This window comes from Nothobranchius furzeri, chromosome 14, assembly GCF_043380555.1.
Source record: "Nothobranchius furzeri strain GRZ-AD chromosome 14, NfurGRZ-RIMD1, whole genome shotgun sequence".
NCBI classification, from domain to species: domain Eukaryota; kingdom Metazoa; phylum Chordata; class Actinopteri; order Cyprinodontiformes; family Nothobranchiidae; genus Nothobranchius; species Nothobranchius furzeri.
Window position 1 is genome coordinate 57,701,871 of NC_091754.1, and position 26,193 is coordinate 57,728,063.

At 42.5% G+C, this 26,193-nt stretch overlaps 2 protein-coding genes across 6 annotated transcripts in view; one reads left to right on the forward strand and one right to left on the reverse strand.

The window, feature by feature from the left end:
• The window catches only part of LOC107380986 (beta-1,3-galactosyltransferase 1), a 201,383-nt gene that overhangs the window by 40,127 nt on the left and 135,063 nt on the right, over positions 1 to 26,193 (reverse strand). The window lies entirely within an intron of this gene.
• On the forward strand, positions 6,266 to 8,009 carry LOC139062739 (general transcription factor II-I repeat domain-containing protein 2-like). The gene is made up of 2 exons (XM_070544402.1): positions 6,266 to 7,123; positions 7,239 to 8,009. The coding sequence occupies exons 1-2, from the start codon at positions 6,266 to 6,268 to the stop codon at positions 8,007 to 8,009; spliced, it is 1,629 nt and encodes a 542-aa protein (XP_070400503.1).

Sequence of the window (26,193 nt, forward strand, 5' to 3'; positions counted from 1 at the left end):
AGCAGGGCGCGAACCTGCAACCTTCCGGTTACGGGGCGAGCACTTAACTCCTGTGCCACCGTCACCCCAACATCCAACCATAAAGCTTCTGGCTAGAAAGTGTGTTTAGGACAAAAGTGTGTAGAATAAAACTGCTCCGGTTCTGGCGACCTCATTATTTTCCAGGGAACACAGTGGTTCCCAAAACAATCAGTTTTCCATCAACGCTTGTAGCTGCCCTATCACTCATTAGATCCACTCACTCACAAATCATTGCTGTTGTGTGATCAGACTCCTATTTCTTAACCTCATTATAACATTTAAATATAGATTTAATTTCCTTTGTTGCAAAGAAATGAAAAACAAACTAATGATGCTGACAAACACTTTCAGTAAAAGGGGTAATCAAGTAACATTTATTATTCTTTCAGCTCCAAGTGATTTCACATTAAGAACCCAATGAATCACACAGCAGTAGACCTTTGTGGTTATCTGCACCCAAATAGACATCAATGAGATAACTCAACAACAAACTTCACGTGTTGGAATATGGTAAAACGGCGGTTTCCCTTCCACCTGGTGAGTTAGGGTTAGGACCGAGCTCTCACACCCAAAGCTGAGGCCTCAGAGGTTAAACTTTACATAAATCAGTGTCTGCTTGTGCTCCCATCAGCCAGCAAATCAGATGACTCCTTAAGAGCCATAATCACCTCTCAGCAAATAGTTTTTTCTCCATGCTCTCCAACCTGAATGCTGGCTTAATCCACTTTGGTTTTCTGGACAAAGTGAGGCGTTTAATCAAACTGTCAAATATTAGCTAGAGAAACCGATCATGGAGTGTATACTCTAGGTAGTGTGTTATTAATCACTGGATTAAAACTGAGAAAAAAAGAAAAGAGACCACTCCCTTTCTCTTTAGGGCTTCAGGACATCTTTTCCCATTTGATGTTCGTCTCTGAAAATGTTGGAGATCTAGCATAAAAATAGGGAGTGCTGTACTTTGAATGAATCATGGTTATGTTGCCTGAATTACCTACAAGTTGAAAAGCAACATTAAAGCACTCATTTACTTGTTTTTTCAATAAATCTGCAGGGGTCTCAAATACAAATTAATGCCAAAGTGTTTATGTTTATGTATTTAGCTGTTGCTTTTGTCCAAAACGACTTACAAGTGATAATCGGCATGTTGCCCTTGAGGCTAACAACAACAACAACAACAACAACAACAACAACAACAACTTGACATCAATCATGGAGAGGAGGGAACGAGGAGTGGACAGTAGAGAGGGGGGACGGGTGCAGGTAGGGTGCTAGTTAAGAAGATGCTCTCTGAAGAGCAGGGTCTTCAGGAGTTTCTTGAAAATTGAAAAGGAAGCCGCTGTTCTGGTAGTGCTTGGAAGGTCATTCCACATTTGTGGAACGATGCATGAGCAGAGTCTGGATTGTCCTGAGCGTGGTGTAGGCACTGCTAGCCGACGATCCTGTGATGACCGGAGCGGCCGGGCCGAGACGTAAGCCTTTGCAAGAGGATTCAGGTAGATGGGAGCCGTACCATCTCGGACTTTGTATGCTAATGTTAGCAATTTGAATTTGATGCGTGCTGCTAGCGGTAGCCAGTGGAGCTCAATGAACAGAGGGGTGACGTGTGCTCTTTTTGGCTGATTGAAGACCAGACGCGCCGCTGCGTTCTGGACCATTTGAAGAGGTCTCACAGTACAGCCTGGAAGACCAGTTAGAAGGGCATTGCAGTAATCGAGGCGGGAGATGACAGTAGATTGCACCAGGAGCTGGGTGGCATGTTGTGTTAGGTATGGTCTGATCTTTCGTATGTTATACAGCGCAAAGCGGCATGAATGAGCAACAGAGGCAACATGATCTTTAAAGGTCAGGTGTTCATCAATCACAACGCCCAGATTTCGAACTGCCTTTGAAGGAGCCAGAGATAGGAAGTCATTTTGGATTGAGATATTGTGATGTATGGATGGTTTTGCTGGGATGACAAGTAGATCAGTTTTAGAGAGGTTGAGTTGGAGATGGTGGGATTTCATCCGTTTTGATATGTCAGAGAAACCGTTCGATATTCGTGCAGAGACACTGTGGTCGTCCGGTGGAAATGACAGATAGAGCTGGGTGTCGTCTGCATAGCAGTGGTAGGAGAAGCCATGTGATCAATCAAAGTGAGTCATTCTTTGTGGAAAAAGCTCTGACCCCCTTTTTTCTGGAAACAGAAGCTAGCCAGTGATCAATTAGATGGACCAAAGAAGCAATATAAATAAGGAAACATGGACCCAGGAGTATAAATGCTGGACCACACATGGGACTTGGTGATCTGGAGAAGGGGCAGGCAGTAGATGGAGATATCGTACTCTGCTTCTCACAAATAAACAGAAGTGACGCCACCAACATTGGCATTTGCTCTGACGAAAGCGGTAATGCACGTCGAAACGTGTCGGTAAAAATAAAAAACAAGCTCTCTTTGCTCTGTGTATAATGAAGAACAAAAAAATTAATCAGATAGAAAACACAGAATAAACGTAACAAAGATGCTGGAAGTAATGTTTTGTCCAACAGTGTGGATTTGTTTTACTAGTGGCAGTTAGGAGTTGTATCAACTAGTCGACTTCACTGCTCTGTAGTGACTTTTTATGCCTTTCATCGACTAGTCGCTGTCACGTGATAATGACCGACAAGATGCAGTCCTCGGAAAAGACAGCAGGTGACGAGCCCCAGCGCGTTGTGAGGCGACGCGATGCGCCAGAGCGTCGGTATCTGACGCCCGTCGTAAAATGGACATTTGACCGAATTGTGACCTTTACCCTCTTGCAATTTAACCTTCCCCTCACCCCCATCCTAACCTTAACCAGCTTGCGCATGCAAAGCTCTGATCGTTGACGCGCTCCAGACATCTGCATCCTGAGCACGGCCACAGTAACATTATCTAAGTGTCGCCACCTCAAAAACAAATTTAACACGCAATTGTTCATGTCAGCTCATTTCCTTTTATGTTTTCTGTCTTTTATTTGCGCCTGATGCGTTTCGCTGCTGTGGAGTAAGGCGCATCACCTGTTTTGTCCTCCGGTGACTCACCTCACCGACGCGGCCAGCGCACTCCGCTGTTTTAGTGGTCGGTAGATCTTTTAGAACTGCAGTTCAAAGGTAACTCATAAGGTGAATATATATGAAGCCAGGTAGCAGTTTCTCTTTAGGACTGAGAGGAGATGCAGGAAGATAATAAACAGGCAGGACAGAAAAATAGTCAAATAAAAACAAGTTAGTTTTTGTACCTGCTGTTGCAACAAACAGACACCATTGAAGGTAATCAGAAGTGAGGAACAGAAAATGAAATAATTATTTTAATGTTTAGAGCAGCAGGAACTCCGAGGGGCTGCAGGCGCATCAGTGAGTTTGCCGCCCCTGCGCAAGGGGAGGGGGGAGAGAGCTGAAGCAGAAACTACCGTTGTTAAAAGAGATGTGTTTAACTTAGAAAATGTGGGCGGGCGCAATTTTAATTGTCAAGAACTCCGGCGAATATAACCCCCCTCCCCCTCCAACATGTATGACGTCATCAACGACTAGTCGAAGTCGACTCGATTTTCATTACTTGACGGTCGACTCTAAAAAAAAAGTCATGCAGCCCCTAGTGTTAGTTCATTGTCAGCGCTAGCTACAGCAGGGTTGTTTACGACAACTGTAATTCCACTTTCCACCAGTAGGGCAGATGAGCAGGAAACTGATCTGTGTTACTTTAGAGTCTGTAAATGATGAAAAGCAAACCTGATGGTTGTGATTTTTATTTATGCTGTGATTAAGCAAAATAAACAGGAGGTAATGAAACAATCCTTGTTGTCTCTCCCAGCATTTTTATCTGCATCTAAGCACCTAATGTGACTCAGCTGTGACATTCAGCAGAAGAATATCCTCGAGAGTCGAAAAGCTCAGTAGGACATCAGTGCTTTGAGGCTGCCGTGCCCTTTGACCCTTGTGATGCAGCCTCCGACAATGAGCTGCAGCTCGTCGTCGGCGAAGACAGGAAGTGATGCGGCTCTGCTGTCGGTGATTGTGACAGCTGTGTAACAGTGGATCCATCTGCGGGATTAGCTGCAGGGACAAGCTGACTTTCATCTGGGGCAGATCGATCTCTCATTCATTAATGCAGCAACAAGCCTTCAAAACCAGCAACGATGGATGCGACGGGCTAACGGACAGGTTAGTGGCAGGAAATAAAGCAAATCTCTCTGCATACATCTGGCTACTTGATCCAATTCACCGTCAGTCCTAAAATAAAATACAAGTGGATTTCAACTTGCAGGCTCGTTTTGTTTGAAGGGCACTTTGACAGCAGATATCAGAGCTTCTTGTCACAAAATCTCTTTCAAAACAAATGACCAGAGATTTTGTACAGACCACAAAAACTGCAACAGTTACCGTGACAACGGAATCCCTTCCCACTCTGCTGTGAGACAAAAAAACAAATCAATTAAAGTTTAATAAAATGTGTTTATGTCAGCTATCTAACTCGCTCTTCAGCAAAGACGGCATAAAATCACTGAAAATAAAATTCAGAGAAAAGGGGCAAAAACCTGTTTCATTACAGAGAAGACCATCTGAAACAAGCTAAATGTTATTTAGAAAATATATAACTAGATTTTTATACACCATATTAAACGGGCATTATGGAAGTTAGACAGCCAAAACATGTATAGAAATAATAAATGTCTTCTTCATACATTCTCCTGCAATGCCCTGGTCCTGTAGAATGAGCCCTGGCATTTTTACTGTGATTGCCTGTTTTTCTGTAAAATCACAGAAAAAGAGAGATGCTCGGGTCGAGCAGGCTGCTTCACGCGCGTTCACGCTCAGGCATCGCCCGTAGCATTTGCTATCCGTAGCTTTAGCAGCAGAGAGTGAGGCAGTGCCCCTTTGTCGCTGTTCCTAACGCCTAGTGACAAAGCTAGCTACATTTCTGAGGACCCTTAGCTACTTTCTGTAGAACTTTCTTCTAGATATTTCCTGCAAATTAGCAACAAAATAGCCATTTTCACTCCGAACCGTTCTTTGGTTTGACGTTGTTTCAGCTGTCATCAAGGATATAAAAGTTACAGATACAAAGAACATCACTGGCGCTTTAGTTCACCTAATAAGACGTTGGACTCTCGTTCAAAAGAACCTGGTTTGATTCTGGATGTGAACATAGTTTATTTAGAGTTTCTTTTTTACATTAATGATATATTATTTTTACAGTAAGATGCCCAAATTTTTATTTGAGACTCGCCGAACGGCATTGAATTCACAGATAAAAAGATGTGGGTTCAACTTTCATTTTGGAACAATTTTTCAAGCAAGGGAAGGGAATGATCTGAGCATGCAGGAGGACTGACCCATCTTAAACCTTTGTCAGCTGTGCTGAAGAGAAAGGTACAGAACCAAATTATTTAATTAATTAGCTGCGCGTTCTCCTGTCCTCTGTCCTCCGGGCCACACACACACACACACACACACACACACACACACACACACACACACACACACACACACACACACACACACACACACACACACACACACACACACACACACACACACACACACACACACACACGGGACTGTCTCAGCTGTTATTTTCGTTAAAGAGTGTGCACGTTCAGCATGCGCACCTCGTGCACGAGCCTACTATTGAAGCTGCAGTTATGCTTTTGGCCTGAGGGGGCAATCGCGAGCATAAAAATTCAAAAGTCCCTTTAAAGCAGGGGTCACCAACGTGGTGCCCGCGGGCACCAAGGTGCTCTCGGGGTAACCACGGGGTGCCCGCAGGCTATGTTCTAAAAATAGAACTAGTCACCACTGAACTTGACTTGATATCTCCTTTTTTTTATTGTGTTGCTTTTGTTTTTGAGTCACAGTTGCATCAATGCTTATTTGAAAATGAAACTATTAACGAATAATTTTTAAGAACAAAAATATTTTATATTTTGTATGTTTTTATATTTTACCATCGACATATAAATAGTACTTTACCGTACGTGAATGTGGCAGTAGTGCAATCACATAGGCTGCAAGCTGTCATTAAAAACCGTAGAAGAAGAAGACGTAAACATGAACTTTCTTTGACCTACTAGTTCGATTCGGCGCGGCGTTAAGCTAGCGGGCGGGTGCTGTCCCAATGAGGAGCTGGATACCAACCGAAAATGGCTGAAAAACGAAAGAAAACATATAATTTTCATAGTGATTGGGAGGAGGAGTTCTTTTTTACGCTCGTGAGAGAAAATGTGTGTGTCTCATTTGTGGAATGACTGTGGCGACAGCAAAGCGGCACAATGTGGAGAGACACTTCAGTACTTGTCATAAAAGCTACAATGCTAGCTACCCACCTAGCAGCGCACTACGGACAGAAAAAGCACGTGAGTTAAAGGCAGCTTTGGGCAAACAGCAGTCTTTATTCAAGAAGCCAGTGGAAAAGTCACAAAAAACAACAGAAGCGTCATTTAGAGCCACACATTTTTTGATTAAGAACAAGAAGACATTTTCAGATGGAGAAGTTTTCAAAGAAGCAATGATGATAATCGCAAAGACTGTATTTAAAGATGAGAAGAATGGAACCGATGTCATCTCCACTCTCTCCAACGTCCAACTGGGCGCAAGTACAACGGTAAGAAGAGTGACGGCTATGTCAGAGAACTTAACAGAGAGGCTGGAGCAGGATGTGGCAACATGTAAGTGGTTTAGCATCCAGTGTGACGAGTCTGTGGACTGCAGCAGTTCAGCACAGCTGATGGTCTTTATTCGTATGGTTTTTGATGACTTCTCCACTAAAGAGGAACTTCTTACATTACTGCCCCTCCAGACAACTACAAGGGGAGTTGATATCTACAACGCAGTTAAGAGTTTTCTTGTGGAAAAAAAAGTACCACTAGAAAAGCTGGTGTCCATGACTACAGATGGGGCTCCTGCCATGATCGGCCGGCACGCAGGTTTCATCGCGCACTGCAAAGGTGACACAGACTTCCCAACATTTCTACATTACCACTGCATCATTCATCAGCAGGCGATATGTTCAAAAGTGACCGGATTTGAGCATGTGATGACTCCTGTTGTGAAGATCATAAATAGCATCCGTTCCAAAGCCAAACAGCACAGGATATTCAAAGTGCTATTGGAGGAGCTGTCAGCGGAATATGGCGACCTGTTACTACACACAGAAATCAGATGGCTCAGCAGGGGACGGGTTTTACGTTTTTTTTTCACTTTTGTGTGAAATCAAGAAGTTCATGAAATCCAAAGGTGAAGACATCTCATTGCTGGAGGACATTGAATGGATACTTGACCTTGCATTTTTAACGGACATCACTGGGAAACTTAACCATTTGAACTGTGAGCTGCAAGGCAAAGGTAAAACTGTTGCTGACATGATAAGTGCTGTAAATGCATTCAAAGCCAAGATGAACATTTTCTCTGTGCATTTACAGAAAAAAAGGGTGCTGCACTTTCCTGCTGTGCAGTCAGTGCTGAATGACAATGCTTCTGCATCTGAGACTTTTGACAAAGTTGTTGACAAATACTCTGAAGTCATTAACAGACTTGGACAAGAGTTTGAGAATAGGTTTCGTGACTTTGATCAACTTGAGCCATGTGTGTCATTCATTTCCAATCCTTTTGTGCAAGTAGAAATTGCATGCATTGCTGAGCAGCTAAGTGCAACATTCAGCTTGAATGCTGGGGAGGTGGAGATAGAAATTATAACACTGCAAAACGACCTCCATCTCAAAGCCCATCAAAGTGAACCAAACTTTTGGTGCCTTGTGGATACAGAGAAGTACAAAGGTGTGTGCACAGCAGCTATGAAGGTTGCCTGCATGTTTGGTTCAACTTATCTCTGTGAATCAGCCTTTTCTGACATGAACTTCATAAAGAGCAAACACAGAACACGCCTTACTGATGCTCATCTACATGACTCAGTCAGAGTTGCAGTATCAAGTTACACCCCAGATTACAGCAAACTGGTGAACAGCATGCAATGCCAGGTTTCCCACTAATAGAAAAAGAAATATGCCAGATGATTTCAGCTAAACAGCTGCATGGCAAAGTTCCAAGATATTCAAGCTGTTATGTACAGATTTAGTTTAAAATGCTAAAGATTTTGTGTTAAAAAGTTGTGTTTTGCAGGACTGAAAGGTTACATAACTGACAATTTACCTAGTCTGATTAAGATTGTTTCAGAAGTAGTTAGTAAAAATGGCATATGTTTTTCCAAGAAATGTTGCAGAGGTGATTATTTGAATATGAGAGACAACTGAAATGCACTGAGATAAAAAAAAGTGTTACATGTTGAGATTTATCTGTTTCCTGCCTTAAATCATTATTATTATTTGAGAAGCAAATAAAATGTTGTCAGACATATCAATATTGAATTCAAAATAAAAATAAACTAAGTTTTCAGAAGTGTGTCATGTACAGGTAGCCCTTCGTATTACTCCGTACCCTTTAAGTTGCTCTCGGTTTCAAAAAGGTTGGTGACCCCTGCTTTAAAGCCTGATGGAAGACACTTGTAAGGAAAAATATGGTAAAATGTGCAGAAATGGAAAAAAATAAAATGAACACGTGTTTTTTAAATGTTCTAGAGATAGATAGAAAATAAAATCAATTAAAATCCACTTTATAAAAGGGGTGAATCTTGTTTTTCAGAAGCCTAACTGGCATTAAAAGACCTCTGGGGTTTATAAAGCCGTCTGTACTCCGTTAGTGACAACAACTTAAATAAAAATTTCCCAACTTGGCACGCTGCCATGGATTAAGGATTATTTTAATCAAATGATAAAGACTGTTTACAGCTAATGCATAATGATGAAAGCAAGTGTTAAGAGTTGTAACGATTTTCAGTCCCACATAAATCTTTAGGACTAAAGTCTGTGTCCCACGGGACTGCAGCTGGAAAAGAGAAAATCAATCAATCAATCAAATTTTATTTGTATAGCGCCTTCCACTGCCTTTACAGAAGCCCAAGGCGCTGAACATGGCATAAATACAGTAACAGAGCAAAAAGACACATTAAAAATTGCATAAAAATGACTAAAATGATGACAGATATGATAAAAGACTAAAAATCTAACCATCCATATTATATAAAAGCCAAACAACTAAAATGAGTCTTCAATCGATTCTTGAAGACCTGCAGTGATGGGAACTGTTTGTAACACAAACTCTTTCCATAGTGTTGAAGCGAGGACCGAAAAGGCCCTATCACCTCTTGTTTTGAACCTTGTTTGTGGGACGATGAGCCAATCCTGATCAGCCGAGCGAAGGGAACATGTAGGGGCATGCATCTGTAACAACCCACCCAGATATGGTGGGGCACCACCGTGGAGGGCCCGGAACACAAACAGAACTTGAAACTTTGCCCAGTAAACCACATGAAACCAGTGTAGGGAAGCCAGGACAGGAGTAACATGTGTTGTCTTTTTCGAGCCTGTCAGGAATCTAGCTGCCGAGTTCTTCACTAACTACAATCGTTTCATTACCGCCTGACTCAGCCCAACATTTAGTAGTACAACATTACAGTAGTCGAGCCTTGATAAAACAAAAGCATGCAGGACAGACTCGAGATGCGTCCTAGACATCTTTGGCAGACAGTGCAAGATGTGAAAAAATATGTTAACTTTTGTTAGAATCACACTGAACTGTTTATAAAACTAATTTATATCAGAATAATTTCATGCTTGATTTCTGGTTCCAAATTCGCCTAAAAAAAACTTTATTATGTCCTAATTTGTTCACAATTAATTCTTGTTAAACTTGTCTTTTTCTCCCCTATCAGTTATAATTTTGTGCCATTGGTCTCCAACTCCTGAAGATGTTTCACATGTCTGCCACTTCCTGATTTGAGAAAAAATAATTTTTCATCAAAAACGGTTTCAAACATGTTCAGAATCATTTAACCCAAGGCCTATGGGACTCTTGGGAAAAGTTATGAGAAATTTGGGAAACTCCCAAAAGTGCTTTTGAGGTTTTGTCAGCAGTCTCACTCTGGGTCCACAAGAGACCCTTTTCCAGTGACCTTGCAAATGAGCATATGTCCTGTTGTCGTGAGCTCTTTGATGAGCTGTTTTGGTAAACTGACAATAATTTAAATGTATTTTTCATTTGAAGTGTTTAGAAACTCAAACATGAAAATTAATAGATAAAATTGTAAAAAAAAAAAAAAGGGATGAAATTAGTGGGTTTTTTTTTACAGGGTATCTGCAGGTTTAAGGGAGCCAAATTTAAGACTTTTTAAGGCCATTTTGACCAAATTTAAGCAATTTTTTAAAATTCAATTTAAGCTATAATTTCCAGCTATTGCCTGGAACCGGTGCTAACCACGTCGCCAACGTGGGATAAGCCATCCAGTTACCATCAAACTTTCACTTCCCCATGGCACAAGCTCCCACTAGCTTAACCAGCTAATGTGCTCATCTAAAAATAGCCCCCTTTCACAACCAACTGAATGTGTACGGTTCCGCTTACGCCAATATCATACACAAAAAATGCTGAACACCAACTAGAAATTTATGAAAATTTTATAGAAATAACAGAATCTTGTTTATTGGGTCTTTGGTCATTTAAGACCTTTGGAAACTGTATTTAAGGATTATTTGTCATTTTTAAGGATTTTTAAGGCCTTAAATTTGGAAAGGCAAATTTAAGACTTTTTATGGGCCAGCGGGTACCCTGTTTTAGGTAAAATTAAGATTTTAAAGAAGTTTTGAACATTTAACGTTAAAGAGACGTTTCTGTGAATAATAAAAGGTTAAAGTTGAACAGGATAAAATGTTACAGCAAAAGACGCCAATGTTGGGTTTCTCGACCTTGCCCAGATTAGCAGTTATCTTGTCAATCCATTCAGAACTAATCTCCAAACTGAGGTCATACTACAGATGAGATACTGTTGATTGTATATGCTGTAAACATTTGCACAACTGCTTTTGAGTGAAATCAGACTGATCCGAGCATCCCACGATGGTACCAGCTATGAATCTGTTTGGGATGGCGTCAGTTATTCTAAAACTAAACCACAGTCAAGAATTATCACCATCTACACACAGGACAGGACTGTTGTCAAACCAAATATCCTTCTACAAATAAAACTTGGGATCAGGTTACCTCATCTAAAACATAAGAAGATCTCTCCAAACCTAACTGCACAAGTGGATTGTTAAGCACAGACATATGCATGTTGCTCCTGTAGCCAGTAGTAGTTCCCCAATAGCTGTCCCTAACATTGTCCTTCGACTTTGGTCTTCTACATTGAACAGCTTGTAAAAAGTACTTGGATTATCGATGATGCCAATACAGCTCTGAGGGCATCCTCATTGTTTCTGAGTGAAAAGACTGGTCCCACGTGGGATGTAAGGATGGGTACCTTTGACATTTGAATTGATTCAGTACTGATTCCCGGTACCTAGGAATCGATACCGGCACTTAACGGTACCAATTTTAGATACTTTTGAGTGTTTAATATTTTAATTCTCTTTTATAATTAAATATATATTTTTCTCAATATATAACCATATTTGATATTTATCATGATAAATAACATACAACAGTTTGTATTTTAACATCGTCCTTGTAGTTTTATAAGCTGATAATTAAACTGAAGCAAACATCTTTACTGTGAACTAAATTTACTGTGTATCTTCATTCCTTTTGCCGTCCTTTTTCTTTTGATTTTTCCTACTGGGAAGTTAGAATTTCCGAGGAGAAAGCGAACGCACCATTAGCTAATAACAATGGTGGCAATGGAAGCTAATTTATCAAGCTAACGTTATCTTAAACAGTTTATTTAGCTGCTGGAGCAGATTAAAACGATGATGCCTCACACTTAGATCGTTGTCGCTGGTTTCATCTTCACCCAATCACCCGTCGCATTTAGTAAAGTGAAGCCAAACTTTAGAGCGTGTTCATGTTCTTCTAGTCGGAAATTCGGAGTTCCGAGGAGAAAGCGAACGCACCATTAGCGGAACAGATGCTAACATATCAAGCTAACGTTACCTTAAATATTTTATTCACCTACCGGAGCAGATTAAGATAAGGGTGTCTCACTTAGATCGTTGTCGCTGGTTTCATCATCACCCAGTTACCCATCACATTTAGTGAAGTGGACCCAAGCTTTAGCGTGCGTTCTTTCTACCATGCTGCTCTGTTTACAGCGACCAATGACATAACGCTCTTGCGCATGCGCAGCTGTCTAGGCAAGTTGTCGTTATGAAGAACGGGTACCGAAACGAGGCACCGTTTCAAATGACGTGAATCGGTGCTTAGTCGGTACTATGGAATTCGGTCGGTACCTTAAAAAGTACCAAATTCGGTACCCATCGCTACTGTGATGTCTAAAACCCTGGGTACTTTGTACACAAGCAAAATGCTGACAACAGAGTATTCACAAATCTTCACTTTGGTTGGAGGTTTTTGAAAGATTTGTGTCTGATGCCGTAGATCTACACTTTCGTGTGGACGACAAGCCAGATCGTAGAAAAATATCTTGTGAGAAAATCTCCCGTGAGTTATTCTAAAAGTGGAGCACTTAGAAGAAAACAAAAATCTTCTTGAAGTACGTTGAAGGAACATGTTGCTGAGCGTTACAGTGATTTCTACAATCTCACCTTCAATGGAAACGTTTCATCTTCAAAGTCTTTAAAAATCGTTTTGAACTATTTTGCACTTGAACACCTTTTACAAATGGTTGCACTGCACCATTGGTCTCATTGGGCATGGCGATAAAGTCAGCTTCACTTTGTAGACCTTTCATTAGAGCATTCAATTCTTTTAATTTAAGTTTAATAAATAAACGTGTCCATGCAAAACCAAGTATGATCCATATTATTTTCGGTCATAATAACCAAGTAAATGTGTTCTCATTTAGACAAACTGCACCCGCCAAAACCATAAAGACATCAGTGACTAACCCTCTACTCTACTGGGTTTTATTTCCACCATCACTAAGCAGGCTGTAACATAACCTTCATTAAATGACTAATTAAAATGCCCATAATCAATGCTCAGAGTCTACAGATCATCTTATCATCAACTTAATTATGGCTGATTGCAGTTTGCCACAGAACTCTCTGGAACTTTATCTGATTAATGAATGAACTGATGTATAATCTTGTTGCCAGAACTTTAATAGTAGAAAAAAAAGCTTATAAGGGCAGGCAATGAGTCATTCCTGAAAAAGAGAACAAAACAAAACTTTTGCTACTTTATATGTTAATTAACATTTAAATGAGACCAAATGATGTATTAAACAAAGGGTTTGGGTCTGAAAATATGAAAAGAACTGGAAATACCAAACATTTAATTCATAAATCATAATAAATTGATTAAAAATATTAAAAAATAAACTTTTTATTCCAACATTCCCATTTATTTAATTTTAGAATGTTATAGATGTTTTTTTTTTATCTGAGTTCATTGAATGACTTAATAAGCTATAGGAAATAAAATGCTCTCTAACATGTGGCGGACCTGCTTCTAACCATCCCTTAGATTCATCTTTAGCATATATGAATTCACCCTTTCCATCCATTTTTTGTAACTTATCAACAGTTGGGTCAAAGAAGACCTCCAAAGGGAGCTGACCCAGAGACATCCACATCAGAAGCAACGCCCACTCCGCCCTGAGCTCCTTCTTTATGTTGGGGCTCATCACCTCATCCCTAAGGCTGAGCCTTGCCACCCTAAAATATTTCAGAGGCCGTTATTTTGGTCATGATGCGAATCCCAATCTCTGCTCAATCCTACAACTCGCAAACTGAACACCAAGACACGATAACTCCTTCATTTAAGGCTAAACCTCTACTTTTAGACCAAGGAAACAAAATGGTACCAATCATCTCATCTAATGACAACCTATATATCTGGCTTCGATGATTTATCAGATAAACCTCTAAATTTTAGAGGCGTCTTTGCCTCAATGTACCCATTCCACTTCATCTATACTCAAGCCTACTTTTGATTCGATAGAGTTCTTAAATTAATCCATCCATCCATTTTTATTCGCTTATCCGGAGTCGGATCGCAGGGGCCTAAGTTGAGAGGCCCAGACTTCCCTCTCCCCAGCCACTTGGGCCAGCTCCTCCGAGGGAATCCCAAGGTGTTCCCTGGCCAGGTGAGAGACAGAGTCCCTCCACCATGTCCTGGGTCTACCTTTAGGTCTCCTCCTGGTTGGACGTGCCCGGAAAACCTCACCAGGGAGGCATCCAGGAGGCATCCTGACCAGATGCCCGAGCCCCCTCAACTGGCTCCTCTCGATGTGGAGGAGCAGCGGATCTACTCCGCGCCCCTCCCAGATGACCAAGCTTCTCACCCTATCTCTAAGGGAGAGCCCAGCCACTCTTCGTAGAAAACTCATTTTGGCCGCTTGTATCCGCGATCTCGTTCTTTCGGTCACTACCCAAAGCTCATGACCATAGGTGAGGGTAGGAACGTAGATGACCGGCAAATCGAGAGCTTCGCCTTCTGACTCAGCTCTCTCTTCACCATGACAGACCAGTACAACACCTGCATCACTGCAGACGCAGCACCAATCCGCCTATCGATCTCACGCTCCAGTTTTCCCTCACTCGTGAACAAGACCCCGAGATACTTAAACTCCTCCACTTGGGGCAGGACCTCATCCCTGATCCGGGGAAGGCATTCTACCCTTTTCCAAATCAAGACCATGGTCTCAGATTTAGAGGAGCTGATTCTCATCCAAGCTGCTTCACACTCAGCTGCGAACCGCTCCAGCAAAAGCTGAAGATCACATTCTGATGAAGCCAACAATTAAATTAATCTTTAGTGTTTAGTCTCTAACATTTAGAGGTCTCTCTACCTCAGCACACCTGATTTTAGTCAGTGGGTGATTAAAAAAGTCCTGTAGAGTTAAACGACCACTGAATCAGGTGCGTTGCATAAGGGAAGCAACTAAAACATGCAGAATAGATGTTTTTGAGGACCAGGGTTAGGGCTGCACTGCAATAAGATCTGAGCTATGAGATAGAGAAGCAAATTAAGTGGTTGATGTCAAGTGTGGCCTTTGTTCTTTTATGAATAAAGACGTTATGTGCTTTTTAAAGTACTACCTCCTACCACGGTTGTTTACTGGGGTAAATGTTTGCTGTGGTAAAACGCTTTGACCCTGGTTTCTGCAGTGGAAATGGATTAAGATGAGAAATGGCTACCCTTGTCCAATGGAAAACGCTTCTGAAGTGTGCACATGGTGATAAGCAAACATATTTGACTGTCAGTCAGCACTCTCTGTTACCTTTCACCACCATAAAGACTATTCACTCAACTTAAATGCAATTTATAGGGTTTGGTGGGACTTGTGCCATAGTAAAAATATAAATATGCAATGCTTGTCTGTGACGTATTGAAATGTGTTGTTATTTGTTGGCTACCACACAAAAAGGCTGGAAAGTTGAAGCAGTTAACTTGCCAGCAGGGAAAGCAGCCGTTGCATTTTACTACATGCTATAAATATCATTTACATGGCCAAAGCCCGGCCACCAGCTGCTCTAGGTGATACAGCAGGACATGCTGCCATGGGTTTAAATCTTGAAGAGGCTGAAAGCAATGCTGCGCACAGAGGATTTAGTCCCATGCTTTTGAGTTTGCTGCTCAGCTAGACCTGTCCTATGACTGTAAGGCAGTTCCTCCCCTAACCAAGGCCGGATTAACCATATGGGAAACTGGGCAATTACCCAGGGCCCACGAACTCCAAAGGGCCCAAGGCAGCAAGGGCAAAAGCAAAATACTGTATATGTAATCTCCCGCTTTATATTAAACTAGGGTGACCGTACGTCCTGTTTTCCCCGGACATGTCCACTTTTCACTCTCTGTCCGGGGCGTCCGGACTGGGGGTTCTTGATGAAAATGTTCGGCTTTTCATCCAGGAGCAGGGATCGAATTATGGGGGAGCTGGATATCCTACACATCCAGGGGAGCTGGAAAAAAGTTTTCTACCTATATTACATCATTTATGGACTCTTTTGAGCAGAGAGCACAGAGAGCGACAGAGCGATGATCGTTGTTGCGCAGCGATCCAGGCTGCTGCTTCCAGCGCACGGTCCATTCTCAAAGCGGCGCAACCAAAAAACTATAATTAACCCACGATCGTTCATGTCCGCACATGTTCTCTACTTTCTGTCTTATTTGTGCCTGAAGTGCTCTGCTACTGCGGAGCTCATCACCTGCGCTGCGGTGATGTCACCTCACTGACGCAGCATCGAAACGCGCTCTCCACTTTGCGGTCAGGAGATCCCTTTGGTCTGCTCAAAAGTAACTGATGAGGTGAAAAAGTAAGAATCCAGGCAGCAGTTTTTCTGGAGAGTTTAGAGGAGATGCAGGAAGATGAGAGACAGACAGGACAGGAAAATAGTTCAATAAAAACAAGAAAACAAAGTAAAATGTAGGTAGATTTATCTCCACTACACGTTTTTACCTGTATAAAGCAATAAGTTATACACATGTAATATTTATACATCTGCTACAATTCAGATGACCTTCAAAACTCAGTCACACACCCAGGGCCGTTTCAAGGCGTTTTGGGTTCCAAGGCAAAATGAGATTTTGCAATAATTATGCAAAATATTTACATATGAATTGTTTTAGAGCCTTTTTATTGGCAGAATCTGATATTAATTTAGTTCTTACAAAAAAATGGGTCCCAACGTGGTTTGTGTGGCGTTGCCATAGTGTGATGTCTTAGGCACCGATCCCCTGCCCTCTTTTTGTAAATGGAAATATGGTCACCCTGTACTAAACAAACTGTCCACCCGGGCTTTTGCGCTGCACAGAGACGCTTCACTGCCTATGACTTTGAACGTCAGTTGAGAGCGATTGAGAGTCAGTCTCATGCAGACTGACCAATGGAGAGAGCCTCAAGTTAAAACCCTCTCCTCATTGGTCAGTCCACGAGGTGGGTCAAAGGTTACCCTGAGCGGGTTACGTGATGTCAGGCATTCAAGTATTGAGTATATTTACTGCATATTACATTAAAATATTCTGTATGTGACCATATTATGGTGATTTTTGGGTCGTGATGATGGGGCCCTTTAATATTGTTGCCCAGGGTACAACAAAGTCTTAATCTGGCCCTGCTCCTAACCCTAACCCTATTATCACTGAAGAAGTGATAGCAAAGAACGTATGGAAGACGAAAGCCCAGTCATCCCTTGGAGACACCATCCTAGACATTGCGGTCAAACGTTCTGACACCATAAACTCATTCCTAAATTGTTGCAAGCTTGCAGTAATTTTGTGTTGGAGTAACTAAGACCTTGCCAACGGATGCCCGTTAGGGTCAAAAAGCCCTGGGGAGTACAAACTGCAGCAAAATAACAAGCACACCAGACTCGCTTTTACCACTGGCAACAAGTGAAGAGGTAAATGTGTAAAACAACAACATTTACGAATGGAGAATGCATTTTGTCCTCATGGGCTCCCATAGGAGGAAACATAGCATCTAATATGGCATCGCCCAGAGACTCCCATGCATTTTACACCTGATTTTTATGGTTAGATGTAACAAATCCGCCAATATTTTTCAAGAAATGGGCATTATTTCATTCATTTTCAACAACATTTTGATGGATGGTTAAAAACTACACATTGTCTCTTTAAGCAACAATCGGAGCTGTTATAATGTGGTTTCTCACTCTCCGCGATGCCATCAAACAGTTTCATCAGCTCAGTGTTTACATCTGCAGCCCCACACTCACTGCCACCGCAGAATTGGCCACTTCTCAAGGTTGCTGTATCTTAACAGTGGTGGTGTGTATCATCTCCTTGTTTGACATCTACGTACAGTGTGAGGTACCATTCAGGAACAAGACATTTTTATATTGATCAAACCTGCCTGAGTTGATGCTGAGATACTCTTCACTTCTTCTCTTTGATCGATAACTGGCGTTGCACGCGCGTGCATGTGTGTGTGTGTGTGTGTGTTAATGGCAGAACTGGAGAAAAAACTGGATGAGGTTTAACCACCAGCTGCTCCACATCCACCTCTACTATAGAAGCAACAACTGTCTGATCATGAATGTTTTCCTTCAATCGGTCTGACTGAGCATCTTCCTTTAGGCTACCCTTTTCCTTGTCTTCCCATATTGTTTCTATTCACATGTTCAGCCTATAAGTATTCGGATAATTCTATTATGCAAAAGATGTCTTAGTCTGACACAAATGGTGAGCAATTTGACTTTGAACAACAATATATGTAACATCTGGCCAATCAGATGAGCTTCCAGATGTTGAACATCTGATTCAAGTGATGGTTAAAGCAAATGCTACAAAGTAATAATCACCAAGGGAACTGGAACACCCTCAAACTCCCAGTAGGCTTTCATTCTGTTTCAGTTTTCACTTTTCCCTACAAAACTAGAAATTCAAATTGTCAAATGTATTTATCCCAAATGGAAGTTAGATGTCGTAGAAACTTGATATTTCAGGTTCTAGTAGCGATGGATACCGAATTCGGTACTTTTTAAGGTACAGACCGAATTCCATAGTACTGACTGAGCACCGATTCACGTCATTTGAAACGGTGCCTCGTTTCGGTACCCGTCCTTCATAACGAGAACTTGCCTAGACAGCTGCACATGCGTAAGACCGTTACGTCGTCGGTCGCTGAGAGCCAGCTGTAAACAGAGCAGCATGGTAGAAAGAACGCTAAAGCTTGGGTCCACTTCACTAAATGTGATGGGTAACTGGGTGATGATGAAACCAGCGACAGCGATCTAAGAGAGACATCCTCATCTTAATCTGCTCCGGTAGGTAAATAAAATGTTTAGGATAACGCTAGCTTGATTTGTTAGCTTCCGTTCTGCTAATGGTGCGTTCGCTTTCTCCTCGGAACTCCAAATTTCCGACTAGCAGAACATGAACGCGCTCTAAAGTTTGGCTTCACTTTACTAAATGCGACGGGTGATTGGGTAAAGATGAAACCAGCGACAACGATCTAAGTGTGAGGCATCATCGTTTTAATCTGCTCCAGCATCTAAATAAACTGTTTAAGATAACGTTAGCTTGATATGTTAGCTTCCATTGCCACCATTGTTATTAGCTAATGGTGCGTTCGCTTTCTCCTCGGAAATTCTAACTTCCCAGTAGGAAAAATCAAATGAAAAAGGATGTCAAAAGGAATGAAGATACACAGTAAATTTAGTTCACAGTAAAGATGTTTGTTTCAGTTTAATTATCAGCTTATAAAACTACAAGGACGATGTTAAAATACAAACAGTTGTATGTTATTTATCGTGGTATTTATCAAATATGGTTATATATTGAGAAAAATATATATTTAATTATAAAAGAGAATTAAAATATTAAACACTCAAAAGTATCTAAATTGGTACCGTTAAGAAAACTCAATTAAACAGGAAATATGGTAGATTCCTGTTGTGCCCCAGGATGCAGAACAGACGCGGACGACATAAGGAAGGAGCCATCTACAGGATTCCCCAAGATCCGGAGCACCGCAAACGTTGGATCATTGTAGTAAAACGCGCTAGTGACCGGGCTAAAATGAAGCTGTGGGATCCCGAGAGTAAAGGTTTTCGCTTATGCAGCGACCACTTCATATCAGGTACTTAAACCAACGTTTCCTCAACTGTGTATGGTATTTACTTTAAATGCTTTTATTACGATTCTTAGTGGGCTTCCTAAACTTATTTTGGCGTGGCTTTTTCTGTCTTATTACTCATAGCAACAAGTAAACGTCACGTAAAACGTTGCCTCGTGATTTCTGCGTGCTGCCGTTTACGTGTTTTATGATCACAGCAATTAACCGGCTAAGCTGTATTTAATTTTTAAGCAATGGTTGATCAATTGTCAGATCACACATAAAAAGCACTTTGGATTGCTATTATCTGTCTCACCGAGACAGATCTCAGACAGATCCTGAGACGCTCCTGCCTGACATGTTTATTTTATTCACGGAAAAAAATCTGACTATTGATTTCTCTTGGCGTTCAGTTCATACATTCAAACAGCACAGCACTCTATTTAAACTACTTACATGTAAATCTATGTTATTTGTCCATCCATCCATTTTCATCTGCTTATCCGGAGTCGGGTTGCGGGAGCAGTAGCCTAAGTCGAGAGGCCCAGACTTCCCTCTCCCCAGCCACTTGGGCCAGCTCCTCCGGGGGAATCCCAAGACGTTCCCTGGCCAGGTCCGGTAAGAAGTCCGCTCTGACAGCTTCTGGCGTTTTTAAAAAGTTTCCCAGGGGCACAGTAAGGGTCGGAGATGTTTAGTCTATTTAATTTCTGACAATATAAAATGATTTCTTCAGTTTTAAAGTGTGAAGTAAACTCCGACGAAGTAAAATCCAAGCCGATCCCATTCTTTTTGTTTACCTTTGTTGCCTGCCAACATGGCGTCTACTCTCTGAGAGTCACATGACGTCCAGAGCTCTATTAACATTATTGAACTGATATTAATGTCTTGACTGTTAAACATCTGGTGTCTTTTTAAACATAGCTTCATCCTTTTATTTTACTCTCTTGATAGATACCAGGCACCAGTAGGTCCTACAGGGAGGAATAGGTTTTAGGAGGATGACCTTGCCTCAGAACCGACCTTTATCAGTAAAACTCCCTTGAGAAAGTCTAGCAATTGTCTTGTTGATTTAGGGTGCACCTGGAGAAAGTTTAGTCTCTTTTTACAGCTTTCCCGCCTGAGAGTCTAAGGAATGTCCAAACGTGTGTGCGTTAATCTTTGCGTTTGTGCTTAATAAATGCTTTCGGAGGATCTCAGTCTGATGAGCGTGAACTGAGACCCGTTGTCTGGTGTGTATCTTTTCCTCTCCACTTTGAAAAGTCTAAATTGATTGTTTATGATTGGTATTGGTGTTGATCGATTGATTACTATAACCCCCTGTGCTTTGAACTTTCCCTAAGGATGCAGGACGCCTAGGGAAAGGAAATTCGGGGCACCCTGTTCCGCAAAGTTCCACCAGAGGGCAGGGCAGGTATGTCAGCTTCACTATGGGCTACCCCGTAGCCCGAAACAACCTAAAGTAGCCCGGAACCGGTCTGGGCCTGGGTAGCCTAAAATGAATTGGGGTACTTTGTAGCCCACGACCATACAAAGGCACCCAGATGCACTCTGGGTAAAAGTAGCCTGAAATCACTTCAGGCTACTTTGTAGCCAAATGTCAACCAAAGTAGCCCAAAACCAGTTTAAGCTAATGCATTAGCATCAAAGACAACCAAAAATAGCCCAAAACGACTGTGAACTACTTTAGTTTGATTGATAAAATTACCCAACAATACCCAACAACCGTGGAGCCATCGGTATGTATTCCTGCAGGATACTGCGACACTTAATGGACACTGACTTGATAATCTCAATGATTGTTCAGAGGAATGCTATAGATTTGCAAGTTAAAATAAAAAGCTTTAGCGTGATGGGGGTTCAGAGAAAAAGAGTACAGTGTCATCCAAACATGTCATCTTAAGTGCTTAAATCTAACAACTTACTGCAAATGAAACACGTGTTGGGGTATAGCAGCCTAATGTGTTGCATGGAGTCAGAATGTTGGCTAAACCTCATTTGATAATGCCATTCGGGCAAAGTGCAACACATTTGTCCCCAAACATAAATCATGAAACTACAAATGCAGGCAGCACAGCCATTCCCAATGAGATGTAGGCGTCAGAACATCATTGTATCTTTTTAATGAGTCGCGCTGGAGGAAGTGATGGGCCGTATATTATGTTGACTCGTAGCTTTTACAGCCAAGAGTTAAAGAATCTGCTGTTTAATGTCAACGGCGCTGCATCTGTATCCCCAACCCCTGTTGTTTTAGTGCCTGCAAAAAAATGTTTATGAGCCATGCATCTGCTCTATTGGCTGATGTATGCCAAAGACGCTAGTGAACTTTCAGCAGTTATCCATCCTTTCAGCGGCGCACACAAAACTTTATCAAACTCAAGACCGAGAGAAGTGACGAAGGTCATGACTGCTACAAACAAATAGATTTTTATTTCTAATATTCTCAGATGATTCAGACAAGCACAACATGATTCACAGTTCCACCCTTAAGGGAAACGAAGATCAATTTACCAAACTGTGAAAAAGGAATCAGCAGCACTCAAACCTCCGAATGCTCATGATCCAATCACTTTATGTATGGCTATTGGTGTTCATAAGAGAGTCACTGTGTGGAGAAATCAAGCACAGATGTGCACGTGCACACACACACACACACATACTCGTGCACACTTTTCATTAGGTAATGTGTGAAGTATGTTATTAGTTTACGGGGCGGCTCCAGGTTACGGGCCTTTCAATGACAACTTCCTCTCGGTTAGTGAATTTGCATCTGTTTAGTTCCGTTTGGAGTTTTCATTTTGTCTTTGATGCTCAGGTGGGATTATTAAATGTCACACGACCAGGGCAGATATTAAATATTACTAAAAATACACTCACATGGCCATTTTTGCACAAAAATAAAAAATAATGAACAAGAGTCTGCTTCTAGACCTGCAGAAAGAGTGAAAAAAGGGACACAACAACAATATATAAGAAATATAAAATCAACATTGTTTTAGTGAACAATCACACGATAATAAATCACAGTGTATTAAGTGCCCACCATAGCCTTAAGAAATGTGTTGAACGAGCCCAAGTTCATACTTATGTGAGCACCTGTGTGTGTACACGCGCTTGTTTATGTAAGGTTTCTCTATAGGAGCGTCCGATAGAGAGTGTGAGGGGCCACAGATCTGCCCCCTAAAGATGTGTAGGAGACGGAGGGAGCTCCGAACAGAAAAGCCCGTGCCCCCCTCGAGAGGCGCAGAGGGTCGCCCCGGGGGGTCACAACCAGCAGCCGGCAGAGTCCCGGGAGATATCGGTGACAAGCCCACAGGCCCGCCCGCAGCCTCCCACCCCCTAGCCGGCCGAGCCCGGGACCCAGGGGCGACCACCCCCGCCGGGGACCCAGCAGAGCCCAGGGACCCAGACCCCACCAGACAGCCACCGGGATTGGTCAGGCAGATGCCCAAAATCTTAAACTCCCTGACCCGGGAGCCACCACCCAGGCAGACCAAGGCACCACACTCCACACCAGGTGTGGCAGGGAGAGGGGAGATGAAGATCTATATCACCAAAAGAAGTCCCAGGAGAAGGGAGGAGTCAAAGGCCCCACCTGACATATACAGTCATACACAAACACAGTCACACACTGCCTCCATCATGCTCACACATGCACGTACAACCAAAGACTTACAAAAATGCACGCCGGACACCCACTCATGCTCCCCATACAAACCCTATTCACTCTGGTCCCGGTACTGCTGCACATGGGGTACAACCATTACCGGTTCCCAGAGTTCGACCCTTTCTGCTGGGGTGCTGATGAGCAGGCTCCTCCGCCCAACACTGAGCACAGCAACCCACCACCCCGGACCCCAACTGGACGAACGGACGGATCTCCCTCCTAGCCTCCAGCCCCAGGAAGCCAAGCGACAACAGAGGTGTGCTAAGACCCCTAGTCTCCCTCCACCTGCTCCAACATGGTGTTAGTTAGTGTTGATGAGGTGTATTCCATGGCTGTGGTGAGCGGGCAGTGCGGGCATCGTCTGGCCTATGCCAGCGGATGCCACCACACCACCCCACTTGCGCCCACAGCCCTCAGTGTCTAAGTGCAGTTTAAAATTGGAAGTGGGCACCGGCACTCAGGATGAGGCTAAGAAATCCCCCTGCCAAATGCCGTTGAATGTGCTCACTCCCAAGGCCCTAAGTGTGTGTTTGCGTGGAATGTCGTTGGTGGAAGTGTTTAAGGTGCAGATAAAATTGGGGGGCAGGTTGCCACAGGAATGCGGAAATGGAGTCCATACCCGCACTCCCTGACTTGTCCACCCCCCAAGGTCCTGTGTGCATGTTTGTGTGATGATGTGAGGGAGCAGGAGGAGAAAAATGTGTGGGGATGGGGAGGAATGGCTGGTTGGCCTAGCCCTCCAGGGAGCCAGCTCCCCCACTGGCCCCAATAGGCACCTCTGTTGTCAAATTGCCACCCAGAGCATGGAGACCCCAGCCCACTCTTCTTCAGCTGTTTAAATGTTGAAGGACCGGTAGAATCATCATTTAAACAGACGGTTTTGACCTTAAGCATTAATAAAACTATGAAATAAAGGAGGATATCAATTTACAGCTTGTGTTTCACCTCTAAAACGACACTGATGTATCTGCAGAATCACCGTTTTTGACACCCAGAGGAGATCAGCAGCCTGAGCTCCCTGCAGTTTTTCCCACCGTTGATCATTTGTGTCACTCCTGAGTGTGCTGACTGGTCAGTGTTCTGTAAGGATTCTAAAAAAGAAAAGGAATAACTTAAAGAGCGCATTGTCAGTTCAGAACTCTGAGTAAATGGATTTTCTATAGATGAACGCAGGTGTTAGAGCTGACCCAGCCTGTTCACTGAATGCGTAAGTGACACGTAACATAATAGACACGTTCCCTTCCCATCGGGAGTGTTTCAGATGCAAAATGGTAGCAGAACTTTTTATTGCAGGGATTAAGCGACACTTCGTATTAACTCCGAGGAAAGACGGGTCATGACAGGTTATCACTGGCGTCTCCGAGACCCTGAAGGTGTCGTGAGGTTCAGCTTTTATTCTGAAGGAACCGTTGCGGTCAGGTGTAACTTGCAACAGATTTTATCCAGCTTGTCGAGTTTCTTTTGGCTGAAGAGGAAGTCTGGATGGCCTGTCCGAGACTTCTCTAGAACGCTTTGAACCAAAGAAAAGGTGGCGTTGATTGCTGGATCTCCCCCCACCCCACAGCCCAGCCTGGTTCAAAGAGAACTGGTTCTTCCGAACATCGTTAATCCTTAATATAGGGAAAGCTGTGCTTGCCTGTTGTTTTATTGCCTTGCCAGAAACGAAGGTTCTGATTGGATCAGACAAAAGGAAATGTGTCATGTGACTTTAGCATTACGTGTCATCAGTGTCTAGTGCAAATGTCCAGGATTATAATAACTTGTAAAATACTACTGATCGCGGGATTATGATATCAAGTAATAACATTGTCATTTCACAGATTGATTGAACATTGGGCTCACATTATTATTGGCAATAACAAACGTTGTTGATTATTCGTTTATCAAAATAGTTCTTCGTCTTGAGCTGTAACAAAGGTGAAGCAGTTCAGATGAGCAGAGTGCATGAAAGACCTTGGCCACTATCTCATGTAGATTAGCCTGTCAGAGACTTTATGTCTCTGCTCGAGCAGACGCAGTAGATCATGACCTTTAGGTCAAAAACACGACATTCATGAAGCTACATCTGCTAAGATAAGGAGATCACCAGAGAATAGCAAAACCACGCACAATTGTGGGAGTTAAAAATATATTTCTAAACGCTAGCTAGGCCCAGAATTCAGTGACGGAACCAATCATTACATTTCAAACTAAAACTTGGTTTTAAATTTCAACTGGTTTTGGTGGCTATTTTGTATTGACTTATTTTAAAATGTAAACCATTTTAAATGCACATCTAGTCATTACATTCTAGGAGTTTCATTCAAATTCATCAAGTGGTTGATGAGATACCTTCCTAACAGACAAATGGGGCTGGACTCCATAGTTAACTGTTATGACGCTAAAGCACGTGACTTGGTGCTTTAAGGTGGTATTCCAGGGACACTACTCAGAGCAACTCACCACTGTTTCCAAGGGCACGGTTTGGTACTTTCCCTATACTTTCCCTGCTCCGTTGAGGTACCTGGCAAGGCTGAGTCGGGACGGCGTCATGATTCTGGCCGCTGACTGGCTAGGAGGGGCGGAGTCACCGGTTGTTCCGGAGTGTTTTTGCTTTCTGGCCTGCAGCCATTTCCTGGTTCAGAGTCTGAGAAAAAGCCATAAAACTGAGAGAAATGTCCATTTGTCAGTTGAGTTGTGTTTTTGTGGTGCAAAGAAGTTACCAGTTTACTGATTACCTCATGTTATTTTGTCACAAGTAAAAATGCCCCCCCCCCCCCCCCCCCCCCCCCAGTAACAATTGTTACTGAAAACTCAAAACGTAGACCAGTTTGGTCTTATACCCTCCACAGTTGTTTTTAGGAGTTCTGTTGGCACAACCTTAAAGCTATAGTAACTCAGTTTTTATCAGTGAGGGGAAGGCTGGGAAGCCTTAGGCATGGTCTGGTGTAATGTGGACGGCTGGAGGGCTGGAATTGTGACATTGTGGTCGGCTGTG

Excerpts from the sequence above, each read along its gene's own strand:
- LOC139062739 (XM_070544402.1), top strand. The coding sequence starts at position 6,266 with ATGACTGTGGCGACAGCAAAGCGGCACAATGTGGAGAGACACTTCAGT. Across the intron at positions 7,124-7,238 it reads AACAGCACAGGATATTCAAA|AAGTTCATGAAATCCAAAGG; the intron begins GTGCTATTGGAG and ends TGTGAAATCAAG.